This window comes from Thermobia domestica, chromosome 11 (genome assembly GCF_964235325.1).
Source record: "Thermobia domestica chromosome 11, izTheDome1.hap1.1, whole genome shotgun sequence".
Classification (NCBI taxonomy): Eukaryota; Metazoa; Arthropoda; class Insecta; order Zygentoma; family Lepismatidae; genus Thermobia; species Thermobia domestica.
In genome coordinates, this window is record NC_137464.1 from 5,532,493 (window position 1) to 5,557,751 (window position 25,259).

The 25,259-nt window shown below is 33.9% G+C and overlaps 1 protein-coding gene across 5 annotated transcripts in view; it reads left to right on the forward strand.

Moving 5' to 3' along the window:
- Nucleotides 1-25,259, forward strand: part of Ppn (proteoglycan-like sulfated glycoprotein papilin) — a 557,431-nt gene that overhangs the window by 505,894 nt on the left and 26,278 nt on the right. For 4 of the 5 annotated variants that reach the window (XM_081729955.1, XM_081729958.1, XM_081729956.1 and 1 more), the window contains exons 30-37: nucleotides 80-250; nucleotides 4,620-4,820; nucleotides 7,447-7,635; nucleotides 10,631-10,843; nucleotides 15,476-15,682; nucleotides 20,706-20,972; nucleotides 21,704-21,904; nucleotides 23,262-23,389. In XM_081729955.1, the coding sequence (XP_081586081.1) occupies nucleotides 80-250; nucleotides 4,620-4,820; nucleotides 7,447-7,635; nucleotides 10,631-10,843; nucleotides 15,476-15,682; nucleotides 20,706-20,972; nucleotides 21,704-21,904; nucleotides 23,262-23,389 (1,577 nt within the window). The remainder of the gene's footprint in view (nucleotides 1-79; nucleotides 251-4,619; nucleotides 4,821-7,446; nucleotides 7,636-10,630; nucleotides 10,844-15,475; nucleotides 15,683-20,705; nucleotides 20,973-21,703; nucleotides 21,905-23,261; nucleotides 23,390-25,259) is intronic. The other variant, XM_081729957.1, reaches the window with a different exon arrangement.

Genomic DNA, 25,259 nt, shown 5'->3' on the forward strand with positions numbered 1-25,259 from the left:
AAACACAGCCTTGTAGAATATTACAATAATGTTATCTAATTATTGTTTATGAATATATTTTTATTTTATTTATTTTCAGAATTCTGTTTTCTTCCTGATGATCATGGTCCTTGCTCCAACTCAGAAGCTCGATGGTTCTACGACAGCAGAGATGGCGTCTGTAAACAGTTTTTGTACGGAGGTTGTCAAGGGAATGAAAACAGATTCTCAAGTCGACAAGAATGTGAAGAGAAGTGTGGCTATGCTCAAGGCAAGTTGAAAAGGATATTTATTAATATATCTAGCGACTATTTCTCAAAGCTACTAGACTAATAATACTTGTTGATACATTTGTGATACTAGTGTAAATATACTAGGGTGTTTCTCGAACCTACAAGCATAAAATACAGTTAAAACCTGTCTTCAGCGGAATTGAAAGGGACTCGCAAAAATTTCCGTTGAAGATACATTTCCGCTTAACGAAGTTAGGTCTATGCTAAAAAGGTACATGCATATAATGGAGATAAAGTAAGATACTGTATGTAACTTAGTCAATCTACAGTATTTATTTCTACTACGAATTAATACACAGAAAACTTACAATTAACAGAAAACATATTGTAGGTATGTTAACTACTTAATTTTTCGAATAGTCAAGGAGCGTTGTCTGTACGCATCGCTGCTTGTCTGCTCAACTTTACACAAAGACTTTAGCCTGAAAAACCACACTAAGCATATCGGTGTCATTTCGACGTAAGGCAAATGTTGCTGTTCCTTTAAACATTTGATAGAATCTTAATAAGTCTTTAGCCTACATTCTTCTTCCAATTCAATGCCTTGTTTCTCTTCTTTCTCCACCTCCTCTTCTTGTGGTGGGCAGACACCGTGTGCGTCTGTTTTCTCGGGGTTCTCCCGTTTCTCCCACTTTCTTCATTCCACCATTTCTTCATTTCTCATGATCACCGTCTTCTTTAGCCTAATCGTGGGACGTAAAACTCAAAAATTTCATTTCATTTCATTTTCCTTTCAGACTTTCCGTATAATTCTCAATTAAATCAGGTATATCCGTCGTGTCTGCTTCGGTTTGCACATCACTGTTTGTTTTGCTAAAAGTATATATCTCCCTCTCATAGGATTTCTAGAAACTTTCTAAATGCTCCACTCCGGAAATTGAAATTTTCCGTTAAGAGGCTTATTTTGAATTCTGTTGTCCACGTAATACAGTTTCTGTTTAAGGTTGGTTTAAAGGGTCAAGTTTTGCCGATAGATGTCATTACAGTCTTCGTATCTCTCTCATGTATTTTTTACATTTCACGAAAATACACGATTTCTCTTACAAATTTCAATCTACAGACTTCAAATTTTTAGAGAAGGAACTTCATAACCTATTGAAGGCAACAATCCGTTTCAATTTTTCTTTCGAAGTTTCTTCACTGTTAAAATGGCTTCATTGTTGGGTTGGATGTCCAAACCTTTAACAATGGAACTCTTTCAACAATGAAGAAATTTCTAAATGAAAAATTGCCACGGATTGTTGCCTTCGATAGGCTATGAAGTTTCTTCTCTAAAAATTTGAAGTCTCCAGATTGAAATTTGTAAGAGAAATTGTAAATTTTCGAAAAAGGTAAAAAAATACATGAGAGAGATACGAAGACCGTAGTGACATCTATCGGCAAAACTTGTCCCTTTACACCAACCTTAATCAAGGGTATTTAACGCGATTTTCTCCAGTAAATTCATGTGACTGCGAAATATTTCCGTTTAGCACAAGTTTCCTTTTAGTAAAGGACTCATTGAAGACAGGTTTTGCTGTAATAATAATTGTTCAAAGTAATAATTAGGTAGGACAATATTTGTTGCTTTTCAATGCTCACAACTTAACAATGATTCAAATAATCTACATTTCAGATGATATACATTGATTAACCTTCTTTTTTGCAAGTGGGGTGCAAACACACCCCAGTGCTAATTACTTTGTTATTACTGTTGTAAAAATATTTCTACAAAGATGAGATTCGACATCTTTAATTATTTATTTGTATGATATATTTTTACGGGAAAGTGGTATATCTATGTATAAATATGTATTGTGTTATAAGACTAATATGATGTATAAGAGACTATTGCAGTAGTTTATTATATAGAGCTTAATATGAGTTGACATGTTCTACACCGCATGTACAAATATACAACAACACTGTGGTCTCGTGAACGCAAAATAAATAAATAAGATTGACCTTTTAATTCTATATAAAAAAAAAAAAAAAACGAAAGAACCATTATTTTAAGTGAGGTCGTAATACATGTCAGATTAGCTTAATGAAATTTCATTATTAAGTCACCCGTTTGATCTTGTATGCTGTATGTGCCATTCTCATACAGCCTAATAAAGTTTCACCTTTTTGTTTCTGAACATTTTTGCCTTTGGATTTAGCTAAGTGCTTTAAATATGTTGGCTGATTATTCTTGACTTTGAAAAAGAATAGAAGAAGTTATTTTCTTTTATTTATAATTAACTAGCGTCAGTTACCTGCTTCTTTGGGTTAAAATAAGAAAATAGTACTATGTTTCGTTAGTCAGTCACTTTTTACTATTAGATCTACTGAAGCGCTTTCTGATATCGATCATTTTCGATCATTTATATATATATATATATATATATATTTCCCCCATCCTCCTCCTCCAAGTTTCGATGCTGAATTTGGATTTAAACGGCATTGGAAGTGTCATTGTTCATCTCAGCTACCCCGAAAACTATGGATTCGACACTAATATCGGTCATTTTCGATATACAGTAAAACCTCTCTAAAGCGGACAGCCGTGGGGAATCAAAAATTGTCCGCTATAGAGAGGTATCCGCCTTAGAGAGGTTTCAATATTTTCTTACGTAAATTAATAAACAAGGTAATATGCAATTAGAAGAAAATATTTTTGCATGAATCGCGTATTTATAAATATTGCCAAAATGTTACTGGACCTGCATTATCTTGTGCCATCCAATTCGAGGCACAACATGGGGATAAGATGTTATAGTTCTCTGCACTTTACACTTATCGCTACTTACTACGTTTTCGGTGTGTTGCTTTAATTTGTGAGTTAATTGCAGTCCAGCAATGACTTTTTTAAAAAGTTAGTATGCGTACCCGTGGTTAAAAATACCAAACTTATCTTATGTTTGGTTAGAGATTCCAGCGGGACAGTAGAATGATGTCATTCCAAACAGTGGGCAACTGTCAATCTCTTTTTTTTCTGAAGCAGGTTGGGTAGGAGTGGAATGTAAGCAAAGGGTATAAGGGTGTTATGAAACAGAGACCCTTCCTCTGGGTTGCTGAACAGACAGTTGAGGAGGCGAAATGTTGTCACACCCACATGTTCTACCTTGGTGACATACGTATGAATTACTAAAGGTGTATTTTTACTGCACTTCCCAACTTGTTTCTAGAGAAAGTGTCCGTAATACGGAGGTAAATAATACCTATAAAAGACAAGAAAGACTGTCCGTGTCCGTACTAGAGAGTGTCCGCTTTAGAGAGGTGTCCGTTAGTAGAGGTTTCACTATATATATATATATGTATATACAGTATGGCGCTAAATTCGTTGTACAAAAGCAGAGGAGTGATTCCTGAGAGTAAAACAAACAAAAAAGTTCCAATAAACATAGGGCGAAAACCCCATCGTTTACGTGTTATAGACTTCCGAAATCACGAAAAAATGAATTTTAAAGGTTTATAGCTCCAAAACTATGGGACCTACCTTGGTCGGGTCAAAACTTCACTTAGGAACTAGTATGTGCCCTATCCAAAAATGCGAGTTTCAGAATCCTGAGGTGCTTCCACAACAATTTTTATAGAGGGAGTTTGACTACGAGCCTATGATATAAAATACTCTCCAACTACCCCCATAAAAATTGTTACGTGAGTACCTTAGGACTCTAAAACATGTATTTTGGATAGAGCACACACTAGTTCCTGAGTGAAGTCTTGACCCGACTACAGTAGATCCCATAGTTTTGGAGCTATTTACCTTTAGAATTCATTTTTTCATGTTTTCGGCAGCCTATAACACGAAAAACGATGGAGTTTTCGCCCTATGTTTATTGGAACTTTTTTTGTTTGTTTTACTCTCAGGAATCACTTCTGCTCTTGTACAACGAATTTAATATATATGTATCCTCCCTCCCCCTCCCCTAAGTTGCAACGTCAAAGTGAAATGATGAAAACCATCCCAGGCCCGAACCTCATCTATTTTGAAAATTTGATCGAGATATCGGTCGTGTGGTTCAAGAATTATTAAGTCACAAATGTAATCATATTCATTTTTTATATATATTGATTTTTGAAGATCTCAACTCTTCATCTCCTAAGTTGTACAGTGAAAGTGAAATGAGAAACCATCCCAAGTCCGAACCTTATCTATATTAAGAATTTGATCGAAATCGGTGCATCGGTCGGGTGGTTCAACAGTTATTATGTCATTAACATAGTCACTTTTATTTAATGAGATTTAATTGCACTTCAACCTATAAGACCTACAAAACTACTATTTATTTATTTGTTTATTTATTAATAACAAATTCTGATAATCATTGTGCAACTATAAAAGAGTACCGATATTTAAAGCACTTGTATTGTTTCTTGCAGATGTTTGTACACTGCCAAGAGTGGTGGGTCCATGCAGTGGCAGTTTCCAGCAATGGTACTACGATCGCACTACTGATTCTTGTTATGAATTCGATTACGGTGGTTGCCAAGGAAATGGGAACAGGTTCAACAGTAGAGAAGATTGCGAAGCAAGATGTAGGAGGCATATACCACTTACAACCCAAGGTCCCATCCCTGAAGGTAATATTCATTTTTTTTCTATTTGTAATTGGGTTTCTGTCCAGTCATATCATCACAAGATCTAAAGACTATTTCTAGGTTAAGGGACAGTTACCTAAAAGGCTTTTTAACAGATTGTATGTGTAAAATGTGTAACTGGAAGTTTATAGGAACTACACGCCGACGCAGTACTCAAAACTCATAAAGCCTTTCTCAGATCTGTGCTTACATACGATTACACAGGTTGGATAGTAGCAGGCGCCTTCTATTATCATAATTAGTATTTAAATAATTTTCATGTTTTATCACCTAAGTACATTCACTCTCGATTCCAAACAATCCATTGACTTGTCTTTGGTACAAATTATCGAACCATTTACTGGGACTCCGAAACATTACGTACAAACTTTATGTAAGGAAATATGAAGCAAACACTCTTAGGTTGCTAAAGTAATATGAACTCTTAGCATTAGGAATGATTTATATTTGTAGTATCTATTATGTACTCATGAAGTACATCTCCTCAGGTGATGGAATGGTAATTCGCTGGTTAAACTACTTCTTTATATACGTATGTGTTCCTTTTTCACTTAAAGTAACAAAAATGAATAGTAAAATTACAAATTTTTGGTCATCATATCGTAAATCTGCAACAGTTACGTAAAAAAGTTATTTAAAAAAAATTGTGTTTGCTTGTATTCTGTTATTCAAAATTGGCGTCTCAAGCTTACGAATACAACTCCCTGCCCACCATTTCCCTACTTGCTTTTTTTTTTTTTTTTCTGTTCCTTACGCTCCAGGTTAAGCAGTGCCTTACTTGCTTCATTTATTGGAAATAGTGACTCGGGACGTTCACTATACTTTAGTGATGTCAATCTAATCCTAGAATAGCCCTACCGGTTGATCTAGTGCGTAGCGCGTGCGCCTTTGATGCATATGCTCCCTAGATTGATTCCCAGTGGGAAAATATTGGATGCATTACAAGAAGTTCGGTTCAACCTTAAATTGATGTCTACATCTCATATAGCTTGGGTATTTAAAAGGGACATTAAAGTTCAAAAAATAAAACAAATCCTAGAATAATTGTTAAGGAGATAAATGATACACTCACTTCGTTGATTGCGTCTGTAAGAGTTTTCCTGTACAGTTTTGATCACTTATTCTCTGGTCTTGTTCATCAGGTTCAGTCTCTCACATGAGATCAAATCAGTTTATAAACACATTTTTGGTGCAAAGGCTCTAAAATTGAAATAAGATCTCCTGATAAACTGGTGGTTTATGTAGATTCTTTTACAGCGTTTTCTTTATGAACTTTAACAATTTTACCGTTTATACTTGCAATGTCAGAGTCCTGTAGATTCTAACAGTGTGAGACTTTCTCTTAGGCACTGTTCCTTCATTTCTTGATGTAACTTATACACCAAGCTTTAAATATCTACACAAAAATAAAATTATAGTAAACAGCATAAAGATCTACCCAGGTAGAATATTTTAATGAATCTTTAATATATCTTAGTAAGAGTAATTAGTTTGTGCAACAAAATATTCCGCTTGCAAGCGAAAATTACATCTCAATTCACAGTTGTCGAATTGGGCTGGTATAAACCGAAATTGGATACCGGTAGTAAATTAATATCCAAATTGTCATACTAGCATAAAACTTTTTTAAAACTCTACTATACTGAAGTAATAAACGTGCACGTAGTGGAGCTCATTTTAAAGTTTCACGGGTAGTAAAATTTTGGGTATCTTAATTTACTTGTCGTTTGTTTCTCTCTCTCAAAGTTTCTTTCTTTTTTCTTTTTTCTTTTTCTTTTTCTAAGTAAACTTGCTGACTAAACTATATTTATAATTTTGTTATATACGAAACGTAATCTTCGGCCTCACCAGTAATGTTATGTACCTGTTAGAGACCCTTTTCGCATGATGACACGTACGATCTGGAGTTTACACGTTTGAAAAATAAATAAATAGATAAATAAAACGCGATAATTTTGATTAAAAAATGGGGGCGATCACTATTTTAACTACCTGTCAGAAAGTATACGTAGAATAGATTTGTGTGTGCAAGCATATCAGTAATAATTTATTTTCAATTCAACCACTGTCAATTTGATATCACAATCTTTATTATTTCCTGTGGTTAATAAATGCTTTTATTCTCAAACTTATTTCAGAATGCTTTTATCTTAAGTTAGGCCAGTCTCATCACCCTTAAGTACATGATAATAACGTAATTTTTTTGTTTGCATTCCCAGACTTTACAATGTGTGATAATTTATTGTGGGTAGTCATAAAGGATATAATGAGAAAACAACGTTACGATACCACTAACGAACTGAAAGATAAGACAAACTTTATCTCCTGTTGTGCTAGCATTGCTCCGAGAAATGTTAGAACCTGGAAGCTTATTATTCTTTGCCATGAGAATGACGATGCACAGATCATTATTAATGGTTTATATCACATGAGTATCACAAAATCATTTTATATTAATAACAACTATTCCAGAGAACACTTGCTCATTTTGTTTGCGTATGATAAAGGTAATGGGACTTTGTAGACACCCTTTATAATTTTATATTTCATAACTTTTTTGTTGTTTCGACGTATCTACACTTACATTATTTATTTATTTATTTTTAAGAAACTGGATCCAGTATTTGCTACTCACCCGTTGATCCCGGCCCATGCAATGAAGGAATCACAGCGTGGTATTATGATGCCCAAACTCAACAGTGTTCGGCGTTCTCTTACGGCGGCTGTGGAGGAAGTCCAAATAGGTTTGACTCCATTGAGGAATGCGAAAGGCAGTGTGGAAGCTTTAGAGGGCAAGGTATATATTAAAATTCTTATTGAACTGTTGCTGAAATTCAAACCATCTCATATTTGAATAATTTAATAATAATAGATTCTTCGAACATTCATTATTGGAAAGATTATTCGAAAAATGAATATTCGAAGAATTTTGAATAGTGGTTACATATTCTGTTACTATGGAGATTAACTTATTGTTGCAAGCAATAATACCATTATTTACATATGTAGTTACAACTAATGTTTGCCAAAACAAAATAGAACTTTTTTTTTTTTAAGTTTTTGATAAAATGAACATATTAGTTGCAATTTCACTTACTATGCATTGACGGCTTTAGCGGGTAGGCCGGGTTGGCACGAGTCTACCAAAAAATTACCCCAAAATTTTGAAAAATATCTAAACGCTTAAAGATACAATAAAGAGTAAATATATTTTCCATTGTTTATATTAATGGTAGATAATTATTTAACAAATAACATCAATTACTACTGTAAAAGTAATTTCCTACTGTCATTAATCAATCAAATGTGTATATGTATCCATAAGCGATGGAGCGGGCCTACCCAAAATTAAAACCCTAAAACCGCCAGTGTTACTATGATTATTTTTTTTAAACTTCCAAATAATTGTTTCTTTTTCTAAATATTTCGAATGGCACAACAGCCATTCATCTTCAGTACAATAATATGGTGAATAATCTGTACATTTTTTGTTGTATATTGTAAAGTTCTGCTTGTGCTAGGTAGAGCGTAGATAGAACAAATTATAGTTTGGATTTTATTTACTACCAGATTTTATTATAAAATTTATTTTAAAAAGTATGATATAAATAAGTATATTTAAAAAAAAAATGTTTGGGTTAAAATAGGTGACCCTCACGGAGCAAGCTACGTGGGGAGTAAAACACTCAATGCTCCACTGCAAGCAAAACAAAAAGTTTTAACAAAGCACCATTGCAAGTTAAGCAAGTATGTAATAAAAAAGTTTTTTAATGCTTCACTACAAGGAAAAAAGAATCCTGCAGTCTAGAGGCTTGAGTTAGGTGAGACACTTTTAAAGCTCCACTGCAAGCTAAGAAAAAGAATTTTGACCACCCAAAATCTGATACTTGTCACTAAAATCTTCTTGGTTATATAGGTGCTACAGTGCGGCGGTGGTGCTGATAATTTTTGGTTGTCACAAAACCAATGGTATCGTTAGTGTTCCTATACTCTGCCACCATAGTAATCCGTAGTAAGGCGCACTGTAAAATATTACAATATTTAATTTCATAGAAGTTTAAGAATTAAATGTTCTGTTATAATTTTGGTTGTTTTGAAGTGAATATGTCTTGCAACAGGGAATGGGACCCAGATGGACCAGACTCTCTTAAACTTACGTAATTCTATACATATCCTCAAGTTTTTTTTAAATAGTATGTTTATAGTATGTTTATAGAATGTTTAGATGAATGTTTCATGGTCCTTGCTATCTTTCTGTATGGATTTGTTTATTATTTATTGATTTGCTTTGCAAGTTGAATAAAAATAAACATATGGAATCATATATCAACAAAGTCTCAATTTGTAATGTATTATATTCTCAAGACACAGATGCAATACAGATCTAAGACACGACCTACTATATACGCACTACAGTCAAATTCAAAAGAAGCCATCCTTAATCCAAGAACTATCTTTATTCAGTAACATAAAAAGAATCTTTTAATTCTGTTTAGACTGTAATATACCAAATACGACCCTTTGCTATGACCAACACTTTTCTACTAAACTTCCACTTCATGTATAGATATAAATCAATAAAGCGCACAACAGATTACCCATTTTTCAGTTAGTTTGGCATGCATATACTTTTCATAAATACTTTCGGTTGAACCTAACAATACTAAAAGCTGAATTTACAACATTTTTCTTCTTGCAATATTGTTCTATCGTTTTTCCAATGATAATTGCAATATTATTACATACGATCTTTCTTCAGCATCTACCGCAAACAAATTATGCGAGAAATTTCCTACTTCTTTTCCCTTTTTTTGTCTAATGGATCGGCAGCGGAAAGGCTTATCCAAGGTTTAGTTTTAGTTATGTTTATGTTGTGTTCTCAAATATTACATTTTCAAGTTACATATACAATCTGAACGTTTCAGATTGTTGTTATTATTATTATTATTATTATTATTATTATTATTATTATTATTATTATTATTATTATTATTATTATTATTATTATTTTGGATCAAAAGATCCAATATATTTCAATCAAAAATTTTCCTGTAAGTCTTATATCTGAAGAACTACATATAGTGTAGCTAAACCCAAACTATCACTTAACTCAGTATAATGTCCTTATTGAGTAAGAATATGAAAACTCGATTTAAGGGCCGTTCAAAAATGCAAAAACTAATTATTGGCCAAGTTCGCAATCTTTCGACGTCCTTTTTTTTTCTTTTTTTCTTTTTTTTAACATTGCTAAAATTCTTAGCCAAGATCGCAATCTTTTGATCCATTTATTGGATCGTTCCTAAAGTTCTTGTTTTAAATCCTTGGAAATGTTTAGCTTCTACTGTGTAACGATAATCCATATATATGTGTAAATGTTGTTATAGACGAAGGTCTAGTATGATAGATATCATTTTTCTTTTATGGTCAAACCTGCACATTTTTGTTGTTACGTTTTGTGACCAGACAAGTTTCTAGGTAGTGAAGAGATGATCCAAAAGGACGTCATTGCAAATGCATGTATGGTCAATTTAAAAGGAAAAAAATATTGTAAGAAATGTAAGGTAAACGTGAAAAAGTCTTCGGAAAATACACAAGTTTAACTTCATTTTATTTTGTGTGTTATCATTGAACATTTATTAAGTGAAGTACATCTTAAGTAATTCAGTAATCATATGTTGATGAACTTACGGCAAATGTGTAACTAACTGGCCAAAATGAGTTGAAGTTAGAATAAAATGTTGTAACTGGTATTGTGTTTCTTAGTACAATTTTTTTTCCCCGCGCTTTTTCAGACGTTTGCAACATTCCGTATGATGTGGGCCCATGTCGTGCAGCCTTTGAAAAATGGTACTTCGACCCAGCAAGCCAAAGATGTAAAGAATTCATTTACGGAGGTTGTGGAGGAAACAGCAACAGATTTAGTTCCCGAAGGGAATGTGAAACCATTTGTCTTCATAGGGATGTTATTATACCTGTAGGAAATCTTTCAGACTCATTCCGGCAAGGTGAGTATGCTATAAACACAGTTTTTATATTGGTCCATGTGCGCCATACGTTACAATAATGTGCTAGTTTATTTGTATTCTTTATTTTATAATTTGATGAAAATGAATTAAAGAATGTATTATTTTGGAAATGACTGTAGACTCAAGATCTAATTGATCTTGTCTTATTTATGTAAAAGTAATTTAAACAGAGTATTTTTGTTTCTTACTGTGATATTATTTTTCGTTAATTCTTACTGTGATTTTGTTCTTACTTATTTCTTACTGTGATATGTCTACATTAAAATAATAGTATAACGACATTTCGGGAAATCTCCGAAATTTATTCGTTCTGCAGTGAAATTTTGTTCTACTGAAGTATGTCAATTCCCACAGTCATTCTGCTTATAGATTTCTGTGGTTCCTGAATTTCCTTTAAACTTTCAAGGTTTCGACTCTCCCCTGGAGCCTTGGTCACGGAGGTTAAAAACAAGAAGAAAAAGAATAGAAACATCAAGGAATATAAATGGAACGGACTTATTAAGGGAAAGAGCTGTGTTAAAAAAAAAAAAAGTTGTCTATCTGCAAATGATGTTGAAGCAAACTAAAATATGGTGGAGTCAATTTGTGCGGGTTTTTTTTGGGGGGGAGGTTGTAAAATTTTGTAATAACCGCCTCGCATTCATCACTCAGCCATCCCTTGTGTAGATTTTTTTTTAATGAATACATAAATTTTCAAAAACCAGTCTCTCTACTTCATTTGTAGCTCCAAATAAAATGTTTAAATCTTCTACCCTGTGTTGCGTTTTTTGTAAGTGTTTCGGTAAACCTGCCACTGGATTTTCCGCTTTCGAATCTCTAATGTGTTCTTTTACTCGGACTTTTAAATTTCTTTTCGTTTTTTTTTTTTTTTTTTTTTTTGCCTATATAACTACCTTGCCAACAGCATTTTATTTCGTAAATACCAGATTTTTCATTGGGATCCGTGTAATAACTCTTAAATTGGATGATGTTCTTTAAAAAAAAAATCCGAAAAAAAGCTCTTTCCCTGGTAAGTCCGTTCCATTTTTATTCTTTGATATTTCTGTTTTCTTCTTGTTTTTAACCTCCGTGACCAAGACTCCAGGCGAGAGTCGAAAGCTTGGAACTCTTAAATATTCAGGAATTACAGAAATCTGTAAGTGTGGTTTTGCAATGACTGAATTCTCCGAAATTAATTTGTTCTGCAGTGAAGTTTTGTTCTATTGACATAAGTCAGTTCTCATAGACTCACCTGTTGTTATGTTATGTCCACTGCCGGATATATATTACTTCAAATACCGCCGGATATATACTTTAGTTATAACCAAAACAGAGATTTTGAGACTAACTAGCAGGGAGGTAGGGAACCAGTTCTCTGTCTAAACAAATATGACCCAGTAGAATAGGTAGGACTCAAAACTCCGTAATTTGTGTGTGTGAAATAGATAGGTAGGGTATAATTTTATTTACTATGAAAATGATATTCGGCCATCAAATTTAGAGAGTGTGTAGAAGATTAGACAATTCTTACAATCCTTGTACAAGATGATGATTCTTACAGTCGTATTGGAAGGATGTCAAATACTATTTATAGTACATAATTCTAGATATTTTCCTCTATACTTTGCGATTGTACAGACTTAATAGTTTTAAATATATAAGAAAAGTATGGGTCTTGAGAAATAACTAAGATTTTTTTCACAAGGATTTTTTCTTTCTTTTCTTTTCTTTTCTTTTCTTTTTTTTTTTTTTTGGTCATGAATAAAACAAAAATGTCCAAAGGATTAATTATATTAATAACACTTGTGTAACAGTTTCGGCAGTTTATTATCGTCTTCATTAGACACGTTAACTAGGTGTCGGCAATGTAACGTTATCTAGATGTCGCCAATGTAACGTCGCCTTCATCAGACACGTTATATAGATGTCGCCAATGCAACGTCGCCTTCATCAGACACGTTATCTAGATGTCGCCAATGTAACGTCGCCTTCATCAGACACGTTATCTAAATGTCGCCAATGCAACGTCGCCTTCATCAGACACGTTATCTAGATGTCGCCAATGTAACGTTACATTGTCCGAAACTGTTACACAAGTGTTATTAATATATATTTGATGCTTTGGTCTACATATTGAATATTTCCAAAGCTATAATCAATATACAATGATTTTTTAAAATTCAAAACCAGCTGATATCGGGAAATAGAATAATGAAGAAGAATAGTGTAATGAAACACAGTGAATTTACTGAATAATACTGTAAACGTTAAAAAAATAACGTTAAAAATGGTCTAAAAGCTTTATTTTATTAAAAATAATAAAATAATTCCATTATATCACACTTTCTTCTAGATCATCTTATTAAGAAGTAGACAGTTTATGCTGATATAGTAATTTGAGTATCTTAGTTGATAAAGACCAAGCATTTGCAACCATATTTTAAGGGTTTTGTACATTTTAGCATGATATAAAATGTTAATGCACCTAATGATACATCACTTTGCCTGCAACATATTATAGCTTATACCGAAGTCAAAATAAAGTTCAACATTTGACAGATTGATACTGCAATCGAACTTAAAGATGGAATGCCTCTGCACTAAAACTAAGTTTATTTTATAGCACATTTAGTAGACTTTATGACAATTCGTTGACAATATTTTACGATTGTCTTTTCATCCGTAGCAATTTCAGAGTAGAACCTCTCTGCCTGCTGTTATGTAAAACAAGTTGTATCATTTTTTTGTAGAAAGATACAATCTATTGTATTTTATTGCATGAGTATAACTAGATTATTACAGTATGCTATGCATGGTTGACATTAGCATCTTGTTTTAGACAGAGATAAAGGCCGGCTATTTTTGCTTACTTATGATATTTTATACCAATAGTAACTTCTAGTTTCATAAATAAGATGCTGTTATGTTCATGAATTTCCAATTGTGAATAGTTGTTAATTTAAAAATGAAACTTCGTAAAATGATTTATGATATGCATCAATAATCACTGATCTTTAAGTTTGTAAAATACAAGGGGTGGTGAGTAACTTTGTACTCACTATGAAGGGCTGAGGGAAAAGGACCAAATGCAGCCATATAATTAGTCTTTCTCTACATAGTCACCAAGCAAAGTAACACATTTCTGCAACCGGTTTTTCAGCTTCCAGAGCCCCTTTTTGTAGAAAATGTCACATCGGCTGGAAAACCAGTGCTCCACTACAGCAATGACCTTCGCATCTGAAGAAAAACACCGTCCTTTCAGAGACTGTTTCAGTTTTGAAAACAAAAGAAATCTTACGTCCCGAAAGTAGGTGAATATGGACGATGGGGAAGTAATTGGTACCCTAGACGTTGGACAAGATTCATGGTTTCCTGGACCTTGTGGGCGGGAGCATTGTCAACTAACAGACGAACATCTTTGGTGAGGATACCACGGCGCTTTTCCTTTAGAGCATCGCGAAGTTTTTCCAGCAGACCTCTGTAATATGTTCTAGTCACATTATCCCCATAAGTTAGGTAATCCGTAAGAATAATGCCCTTACAATCCCAGAAAACTGAAAGCATGGCCTTGTTGTCAGAAGGCTGTACACGGGCCATTTTAGGAGGTGGAGAGCTGCTATGTTCCCACTGTTTACTCATCACTTTAGTCTCTGGGTCAAAGTGATATACCCAACACTCATCCATTGTCACGAAACGATCGAAAAAGTCGTTCTCATTGGGTACACTGAGAGCGAACACTTCCGATGCACAATCAGCGCTTTGCTGTTTTTCAAAAGGAGTGAGTAACCTGGGAACTCACAGTGCAGACACTGGATAGGTGAAGGTGATCATGCAAGATAGTTGAGCCATTGGAAATCTTCAACACATTAACAATAGTATTTTGGTTATTCGTCTGTCGTCCATCACTAGGAGTTCCGCTTTCCAAATTATGTCGTCATCAATCGCTGAACACGGTCTTCCCTCTCTAGATTTGTCCTCCAAACTCATCCGTCAACATTTCAGCTGTCTCTTCCATATTTTAATAGTGCTTAAGGATATGCACCTTTCGCCATAAACAGTTTTCATCTCTGAATAAGATGTCCTTGGTTTTCATCTCCTTTAGATGGAGGAACTTTATAACCCCGTGATATTCCACTTTTGCCACTTCAACACTTTCATTCTTTCCATACGTCATACCTTCAACAGTTTTTGAACCTAGAAGCATTAAATTTACCCATCAGACATTGCCGTATTTCATACAAATAACCATAACATTTCTATACGAGGACAAAAATATATTGACCGTGCCTCGTATTATGGTGTATAAACCTTTGGTTCCTAAGTTATACTTAAAATAAAAATCAAATGAAGAAGATTCTTTATAACCATGTGTAAGTTTCAATTAGTGAGTCAGAATCCTTTCGCCTAGTATTAAATTCCTCGTTACATTTGTAATTGCGTGATAAAATTATTATTATTAAAAGACAGTGCCTATAATCAAATCACTTACCTTACTTTGAACTTCATAAGTAAGTAAATAAGCCGGCCGCAGTGTAAGTTCTTTATATTTGTTCAGCATTAAAATAGAGAAACGTTAAGAAAGCATTTTTAAGCATGTTAGAGATTGTGCACTGAACCGCCATCTTCCTGTAGCCGTGTGCAGACTGAGGGTAGACACTGGGCCCTGCGAAGGGGGCTATAAAAGATGGTATTACGATGAGGACAGGAGGACTTGTATTCCATTTATCTATAGCGGTTGTGCTGGAAACTTCAATCGCTTCAAGAACTTCAATATTTGTGTTAGTTTCTGCACAGGAGTTGAATTACCAATCATTAGGTTTGATGATAGAAAGCCACCACGTAAGTTTTGAATTTGTTTTTCCGATCGCAAGATGTGCACCAAAATGTAGCAGCCTATTCACCAAATGCACGTTGTGTCAGCACAATGAAAAAAAGTAGCAAGTGCAAAATTTAGGCACGACGCACCATCTATTGCACCTCACTTACTTTTTAATTTGCTTCTGTCTTGTTTCATAGTTCGGCTTTCTAGAGCACTTCTATGCTTACATATGTGTTTGTATTTTGTTTTTAATATACGTGTGAAATATGTTGTTTTCTAAGTTTAGACGATAGAAGTAACTTCATAATTAACCAGGTAAGTATATTTATGTACAAATGTCCAGTGTCGTACCATGGAAAATCAGCGCCCGGGGCGAGAATATACGACGGCCGACAGAACAGCTGCGAAGCACCACCACGGTTAGCATGAAACGTGAGAAAATTTTCAAAAATAAACCCTGCTTTTCTTTGATTTTGAGCACTTTTTATTACTTTTTTCCTTCCATTTTTATATGTGTGTCCAAGTAATTTTTCCTCTTTTTTTCTTTCCTTTTTCCTCCCGAATTTTGCGTCCCCTTTTACTTCGTCGCCCCGCTCGCCTCCCCGACGGCACGGCACTGTAAATGTCGAACACAAAAAGAACTGAGAAACTGATCCAAACAATATAAGATGTGCTTATAGCATCACAAAACAAAGAGTTTCTAAACTTGTAGTGAAAAAGCGGTTTGGAAAGTGCGACATCTGTTTACGTAAATAGCTATTATTTTTAACATGAATATAAAGATTTTAATACCTAACTTAAGTGCTTCTTTATTGTTCAGATGTGTATATTTTTGATTGACTGGCATATATTTTAATCACGCTCGATTCTAGCCATAAGAGCTAAATACACGGTTCTGATTGGTTGAAGTTATCTGTTTCTCGCCACGTAGCAATAATCAAACTCTAGCTGCTGTCGATCCTTGTGGGCGAGCATGCTACGGCACGGGCAAGTAGTAAAAGTGGCTTTTGACGTGGGTTCAAACCCGGCCCAAGGAAAGTTTTTTTTTATTACTTTTAATTTTCGTAACACTTGTATCATTAAAATAATATTAAAATAATACTCATTTACCCTTCTACGTAATATATAATGCATAAAAAAAAATGATATACTTACATTACGAAACATAGCTGAGCGAACGAAAGGGGTTAAAAGCCCCTCAAGGCTAATTTTATTCCGCCTTTGCCCCCATGATAATACCACGTGACGTTACGTCATAATCGGGGTGGTGCAACTTTGATGTAAATCTAACCTCACCAGCTTCCTTGTGACCAATTTAAAGGAGTTGTCTAGGGTAGCGCGTGAAAAAAATATATGCGTTTCACTGGTACTTGTATTTTTATTTGTTTATTGTGTTGAGTACGTGCGCCATCTTTCTTTTTAAGCTCATTGATATGTATGTTGAATTATTCTTATTATTTGTTTTAAAATGAACAACTTTTATATAATTTTCCTGATTTCTTTTACAAGTCCAGTTAAATATCCCTTACGTTTTCAAAATGAATTTGCACATGATCTAAATGGATTATTGCTTAAATTTAATATTAAGTGAATATACAGGGTGTTATAAAAATTGTCGCAATATTTTGGGAATATATTTCTCACATCAAAATAAGAAACAAAAAGTTCATATGGACTTGTGGTTGGAAGTGCATAGTTAGTTTCGTAGTTACAGAGTGCCGAAAACGTAAAAAGATAACTTTAAAGGTCCATAGCTCCACTACTATAGGACCGATCGTAATCGGGTCAAGACATCACTGAGGAAGTAGTATGTGAACTACCCAAATATTCATCTTTCAGAACCTCCGGCACTTGCACATCAATTTTTAGAAAGGTAGGCGGAGAGTGATCAAGTACTCCGATTGCCCAAGTGCCGGAGGTTCTGAAAGATGGATATTTGGATAGTTCACATACCAGTTCCTCAGTAATGTCTTGACCCGACTGCGATAGGTCTCATAGTAGTGAAGCTATGAACTTTTTAAGTTCATTTGTTTTACCTTTTCGGCACCCTATAACTCCGAAACTATCCACTTTTGAGCACAGGTCCATACGAACTTTTTTTCTTTATTTTCATGTGAGGATTCTGTTTCCAAAATATTGTGACACATTTTTGTAACACCCTGTATAACAAACTTTAATTTTCACTAAGAAAGGACATCTAAACAGATTAGAAAAATAAATCAGTAAAATAAAACGATTAAAAAAAACTAGTTCATTTGAAAGAAAACAAAAAATAATTTCCCATATTAATTAATGGACTACAACTTAAAGATGGCGCAACTACCCAACATCGTTAATATAATAGCAACCAGCAAAACTCTCTTTACATTATTTATTTATGTATTTTTGTATTATAATTTGTGTTAGGCTTACAAGTAAGGCAAGACAAACGAGCATCCAGTTGTCATATCAATGTTCTAACAATGACATTAGAAGTTATATAACCATTTTATTGTATCTAAAACAAATGCTTTGATACTAACTTAATAGTTACATAAAACATTCAATAAAAGAATACAAATTGAATTAACATATCCTTACATTTATTTTAAAAAAGTTAGTTTGTGATTAAAATATTTTCTCATCGCATAACAGCATTTATTTGTAATCAAACTCAAGAGATTTGTTGTAAATGGAAGCAGCTTGTGGACCTTTTTTTTTTTTTTTTCAATGAACTAGGTTGATTTATTGTACAACGTAGGCTAACTAGAAGCTAGCTGACTCTATGGCCTATAGAACCGGGAGGTTCAATGTCGTGTTCACAAAAGCTCTTCATTCACTTCTGTCCTTGGCTACCTGAACCCAGTTTCTATTTTGTGTTCCCATTTCTGCGAGATCCATTTTAATATTGTCCTTCCATCTATGCTTACATCTTCCTAATGGACGTTTTCCGATTGGATTTTCAGTTAAGACTTTGAAAACGTTTCTACTTCTTTCCATCCTAGCTACATGACCTGTCCACCTGAGCCTCCTAGACTTGATGACCCTAACAGTGTTTGGTAAACCGTATAAATTATGCAGTTCCTCGTTATGAGGTTTCCTCCATTCCCGTTTTTCTTCGATCCGAATACTTTAATTCTGCTTTCTTCCCTCAGAGTAAGCGATCATGTTTCGTAACCATACAGTACAACAGGCATGATTATCGTTTTATATATTTTAAGCTTCAAATTTTTGGACAGAATTCGTGACAACAAAAGATTTTGAACTTAGTAATAACACGAATTTCCTGCCTTTAGTCAACATTTAATTTCTTCGTGGATATGATTTTAGTCTGCTAACATTGATCCTAGATATTTGAAAGTATCCACTTTGTCGAAAGTATTATTTGATATTTAGACGCATCCATAATTTGCAGTATTACGATTTCCAATAATTTCTAATGCGAAGAATATGCCTTAGGTGCCATATGCGTTTTTAGGTATTAAAATAATAATTATTTCTTCTTATAATTGCTTATTTACTTTAGCCGTTATTGTTTTAGTGCTTAATTGTGTAAATGAAAAGCAAATGTTAATAATTCACTAACACAAGATGTGTAAATGTTGTATTCTCTACAATTACCGGTAGTAAATTTAAAAAAAAAATAAATTCATTAAATTAAACAAATTAAATATTTTTGTTTAAACATATTTTATAATATTTTAGCTCTAAATTATCAAACTTCAATAAAATTCAGATGTACAGTAAAGGCTCACAAGTTCAGTGTTCTATATGATGTCATATGGGAATGGGATATCACTTATATTCACAAGACACAGTATCAAAATATGAATTAAAGAACATATTTAGACAGAAGGGACCTACTTACAATTTCATTCTTATCTAAAGCATGTATCTGAGCAAAAACACAATATAAACGACATACATACGAGGGGCGTCCAATAAGTTATCTACCTAAACAGGAAGGGAGGAGCGGAGCATAATGACGCCAAGGCTACTGTGGAGAACCCCGCTGCGCAATTTGAGATCAGTCAAAGCAATGCAATGACCGTGAGCAGTGTTTGTGTTCGCGCGTAGCGAATGTTTGTCTGACACCGCGAAAAGGTTCAGGTTGACATTGCTGACTGTGGTTTCCAAATGTTGAATTATCCTCCCTACAGTCCGGACATGGCCTCTAGTGACTGTTTCCTCTTTTTGGAGACCTGAAGAAACACTTGCGGGGACAATGAGGTCCAAGATGTTGCTTTTCAGTGGTTTGCAGGCCATGACAAAGACTTCTCTGGGATTTCTTCGCTACTCACAAAATGGCGGCGGTGCATAGATCTCCATTGAGGACTAGATCGAAAAACAGTGAGGACCAGGTGAGCCTATTCGCATTCCTTCCTGTCTAGGTAGATAATTTATTAGATGCCCCTCATATCTTGCATAAATCAATGTTGCATATTGAAAGGAATTCTTCTGAATCGCTTGCCATTCGAACCAAAACTCTAAATCTTAATACAGAGGAAATTTTAATAAAAATTTAGACACAATAAAGGCTAAAAGAAACAGAAAAGATACAATAATAAATAATATTTTTAACTAAGAAAATTACACGATGGCTATTTTATCACAATAGTTTGTCTTTACAATTTCATAGTTTGTCAATTACAACAATTCAATTTCTGACAAAATTGATAAAAATTGATCACAGGAAAGCAATAATATAGTATCAAAAGTACAAGTGGACTTTAAGCACAGAAGTGCAAAGAAGAATAAATATACAAGACAGTTGCTATTTTCTTTCATCATTGATTCACTTTCTGTAATATATCTAGCTTCTAAGCCATTATAGCTGATAAAGGTGACAGTTGAAAAAGTTATTGAAATCAGAAACAACGTTACGTTGAAATAGAACACTAAACAGGTGAGTTTATATTGTTTAAATAAATGTTCTTTGTGTACCATAACGTACTTTAAAGTAACATTCTTTTATGTTGAACACAAAACATGTCTTCCGTAAAACATGGCAACTAAATTTCAGTTTAAGAAAAAAAAAGTAATATATATGTTGAATTGTTTCAGCAAATGAAATAGACACCGATTCTCGACCAGATACTGACATCCAGCCAGAGCCTCAACCTGACCCTTGCCTCCTGGCTAGAGAAGAGTGCTCTCAACTTCATTGTCCATATGGAGTCGAAAGATTTATTGATTCTCAAGATTGCGAGAGATGTCGCTGCCATGACCCATGTAGAGAACACTATTGTCCTGAAGGAACGAGATGCGCCGTAGACTTCTACAGAGCAGGAGACGAAATTGAAACAAGATTCCGGGCTATTTGCAGGCAAGGTATGTGCTAGTCTATTATTCTATTTTATTTATGTATCAATTTATAAGCTGGATTTTAATTCTGTTTTGTCTTGCTCTAGATTTTATCTCTGATGTCACAAAACTGGAAAAAAAAAAAAAAATATGTTCGAAATTTAACTCTACGGTCTTGCCAGTCAAATTATTTGAATGGTGTGTGTATTGTACACTGGATTCAACTGTCATTGATTTTAACTTTCAAGATTTCAATTTAATAATTTTAATTCAAAAACTGTTTCAATAACAGCACGATATTTGAATTAAACTTAATTTTTGGATCAAAAGATCCAATATATTCAATCAAAAATTTCTTGTACGCCTTATATCTGGAGAACTACATATAATATAGCCAAACCCAAACTATCACTTAACTCAGTATAATGTGCTTATTCCACAGAAAATACGAAAACTCGATTTAGGGGCCGTTCAAAAATTTTGTGGCCCCTGATCCAAAAACTAATTCTTGGCCAAGATCGCCATCTTTTGATCCATTTTTGAATCATTCCTAAAGTTCTTGTTTAGTGTTTTGTGAAATCTCAGGTCTATGCCAAGTAATCAAGAGTTTAACTAAAGAAGGGAATTCAATGTGTCGTGTCGGACCAGACTTGAACCGCAAGTGAAGGCATCAAAAAATTTGTCAAAAATCAAGAATGTACTAGCAGATATAAAGACAGGCAATTGTCTCAAAAGCTCTTACTTTCTTTATTTTCCAGTGAATAAGGGTGGTGAATGCCCACAACTGACTGAGGCTCTTGGAAGCTGTGTACAGGAGTGTTTGTCAGACGCTGACTGCCCTGGTGAGACTAAATGTTGTTCCAACGGTTGTGGCTCATCGTGTGTAAGTCCTGTTGTAGAGCAACAGCAAGTTCCTATTCCACTTACGACTGCTGGCCCAACTTACAATGTTGTTGGAGGTGAGTCAAGGAATTTGAATATATTAATATATTTATTGGAATCTAATCTAATTCATTATATATCATAGGAATGTGTCATTGTCTTCCAAAATCTTGAAATATTGTGTTTACCTTAATTCTTTCGTGCATGTGTACTGAGAAAGAGTTATTAATATTGTTACAGATGTAAGTGTGTTTGTGTTTGTTTGTGTATGTGTGTGTTTGTGTGAATAATAAAATAATGCATTTTTTCTCATTTCGTATATATGTTTAATTTAGTTTATAACGCAATTTAAAAAAATAAAAAAAAAATAAAAAATACACACAACACAATTACACATCGAAATAGCAAGAATCTAATTTGAGGCTTATGTGCACTAATGTGTACTAACGTAGAGCAGTAGTCATTAAATTTAATATACTTTTATTTGTATTTTCTGTAATAAAAATTCACGTGGCCTTTCAAAACACATACGTATTCAAGTTCCTGGCCAAATAATGAGTTTTAAATTCAATTATATATATTACAGTGGTGCTATTCAGCTAGATTGCTAGAACCAGTTGTCAAAATATTTCGAGTTCGCTTAACCGTTTGTTATACGTGGACATAACAATAAATTTTCCCGATTATACCCAGGAACAGTAAATTTTAGTTTAACTATCTTTGTTTTTGGAAATTCTTACAGCTACAGAGCTAAACACACGATATCTCAGAACAAGGTATAAGCTTTTGTTTCTTAATCTCAAAGGCTCAGATATCAAGAATGAGAACTGGGATCACATGAATGTAGTGGTAAAGGTTATTTATATTTGAAACGGGTATATACCATTATGAACAATTGTTGGTCCATTGCTGGATTAAGGTCTTTCCAACACGTCTTAACAACCATCTATTTTGGAGCATTCGTTTTCAAGATATTCAGAACTTCTTAATTTCGTCACACCATCTTCTATTAGGATGTTGTTTAGGTCTCTACTTGTCACTTGTAGTATCTATACATATATATACACCCAAAATTGATCATAACCGTAACCCCAAGTGGTTTAACGAAGGTGACAGAAACTGTTGGCAAAAATAAATAAATAATAAAAAATAAAAAAAATAAAATAAAAAATAAAATAAAAATAATAAATACATAAATAAAAAAATATGATACAACTAACTAAGAATCCGTGGACATATTTTATACACTATAATGGAGCATGGACTTATAGGAAGTAAATTTGTTTCACATTTCTGGTATATGTACTACCGTCAATCAAATTTTTGGACATTACTTACTATCAATACACATTCTAATATTTTAGCTATCTCGATTTTTATTTTTTATTATTTTATTTATTTATTTATTTTATTATTATTTTTATAAATATGAAGTTGAGCAACCAAGAATCGTTGCGACGGAGCCTGAAGTTCGTGCAGAAGAAGGAAGCTACGCCACTCTCAGATGTATAGTTCGAGGTCAACCAACGCCTTCGGTTGTCTGGAAGAAAGGAGGATCTGTTGTAAGTTTCTTGCTACAATATGTTGTATTGTTTTTCACATTACATGTCTGAAACTAAATCCTGCACTACAAAATGTGCTATTAGGCTATTCAATGAATTTTACAACCTTTTCACTCAACCTGTTCTTGGATTTCATTGTTGTCCTCTCAAAATCTGACCCATCTAGCTTGAGAAACATACATTTAACTATAAACTGCAATTAGAGATAGAATATAGGGAACACATTTTTAAAATGTTAGCTATAAACTGCAATTAGAGGTAGAATATGCAGAACACATTTTTTAAAGTGCTTAGCTATAAATTGCAACTAGAGATAGAACATGGGGAACATATTTTTAAAATATTTAGCTATAAACTGCAATCAAAGGTAGAACATGCAGTACACATTTTTAAATTGCTACGTACGCAATTGGTGGTTCTTATAAGGTAAAAAATGTATTTCTTCACTGGATCAATTCGAAGTTTTACGAATTTAACCTATGAAATATCATATGTAATCCCACTTCATTAAAAAAAAAAAAAATCAGTATATACTTTACTCAAGACACTTGGCACATAATTTATTAAATAAAGAGATGTTGCTCGCCAGTTATGCCCTAGAATTTCACATATATTTTAGTAATCATTTCAGCAACTGACTGTTGCCATCTTCAGACTATACTAAAAAGCTTATAGAAGCATGGAAGAATTTAATTACATGTTCATGTCGGTCGGATACTATCTGTACACAGTAGTTGAAATGTATATAGTCATACAATTCGCAAATCGGGCCTTCTATTTATATATATTTCTACTGCACTGTATCTTAAAAAAAAAAAAGTTTTATGCCTCACGGATATGCCGGCTACGCTAAAGAAGACGGTGATGATGAGAAATTAATGAAATGGTGGAGTGAAGAGTGTGGGAGATAACGGGAGAGGCCATAGGAAACTCACTCACACGGTATTTCCACCACAAAACTCAGTGGCGTATTTAGGATTTTGTTTCGTGGGGAGGGGCTATGCGCATTTTGCTGAGTGGGTATATATGTAGGTCTACAGCTATTATATATAATATATATACACATTTATTTACTTCGGAGGGTGGGCTTGAGCCCGATAGCCCCCTACCTAAATACGCCACTGACAAAGCTCACTTGGCGCGAGCTGGGATCAAACAAGGGAACTCCAAGCACCAGAGGTGAACGCTCTACTACTGAGCCACCGCGGCCCTATTGGAGGAATTGAAAGAACCCAGAATAAACGCACGCACACGGTGTTTGCCCACCACAATACCCATTTAGCGCGAGCTGGGATCGAACCAAGGAACCCCACGCACGAGAAGTGAGCGCTCCACCACTGAGCCACCGCAGCCCCCTTTTCTACTAATCAGATTATAGATAGTTATACGAGACTCCCCACTAAAATCCATAGAAAAACATATTTTAAAAACAAAACATTAATTTTCGTAACGTTCGACTATCACAATGTCAAGTAAATTAACGTATTCTTTTTGATTTTTTAAATGGATTCTAGTGGAGTTTCTGCTCCACGGAGGTAACAATTATCCTGGAGACTTCGTATCCTAAAACAGTATGCATTTCAAGTTCAAATGAAGAAAAAAAGGAAAAAATATATCCAGTCGTTCATGTTAACTTGATTTTTGAAACATTTATAAATTTTAGTGGGTTTCAATTATTTTTTTTTCTAACTTTGAAAGTTTTGGTAATTAACAGGATTTTCCATTATTTCTATGAACTTCTATATGAACCAACAAGTAAGTGTTAGAATAAGAGAGTAAATGACAGAGGAAAGTGCAGTTGGAATGAGAGTTCGACAGGGATTCTATCTCTCGCCTACATTATTTAATATCTATCTAGAATAGATAATGA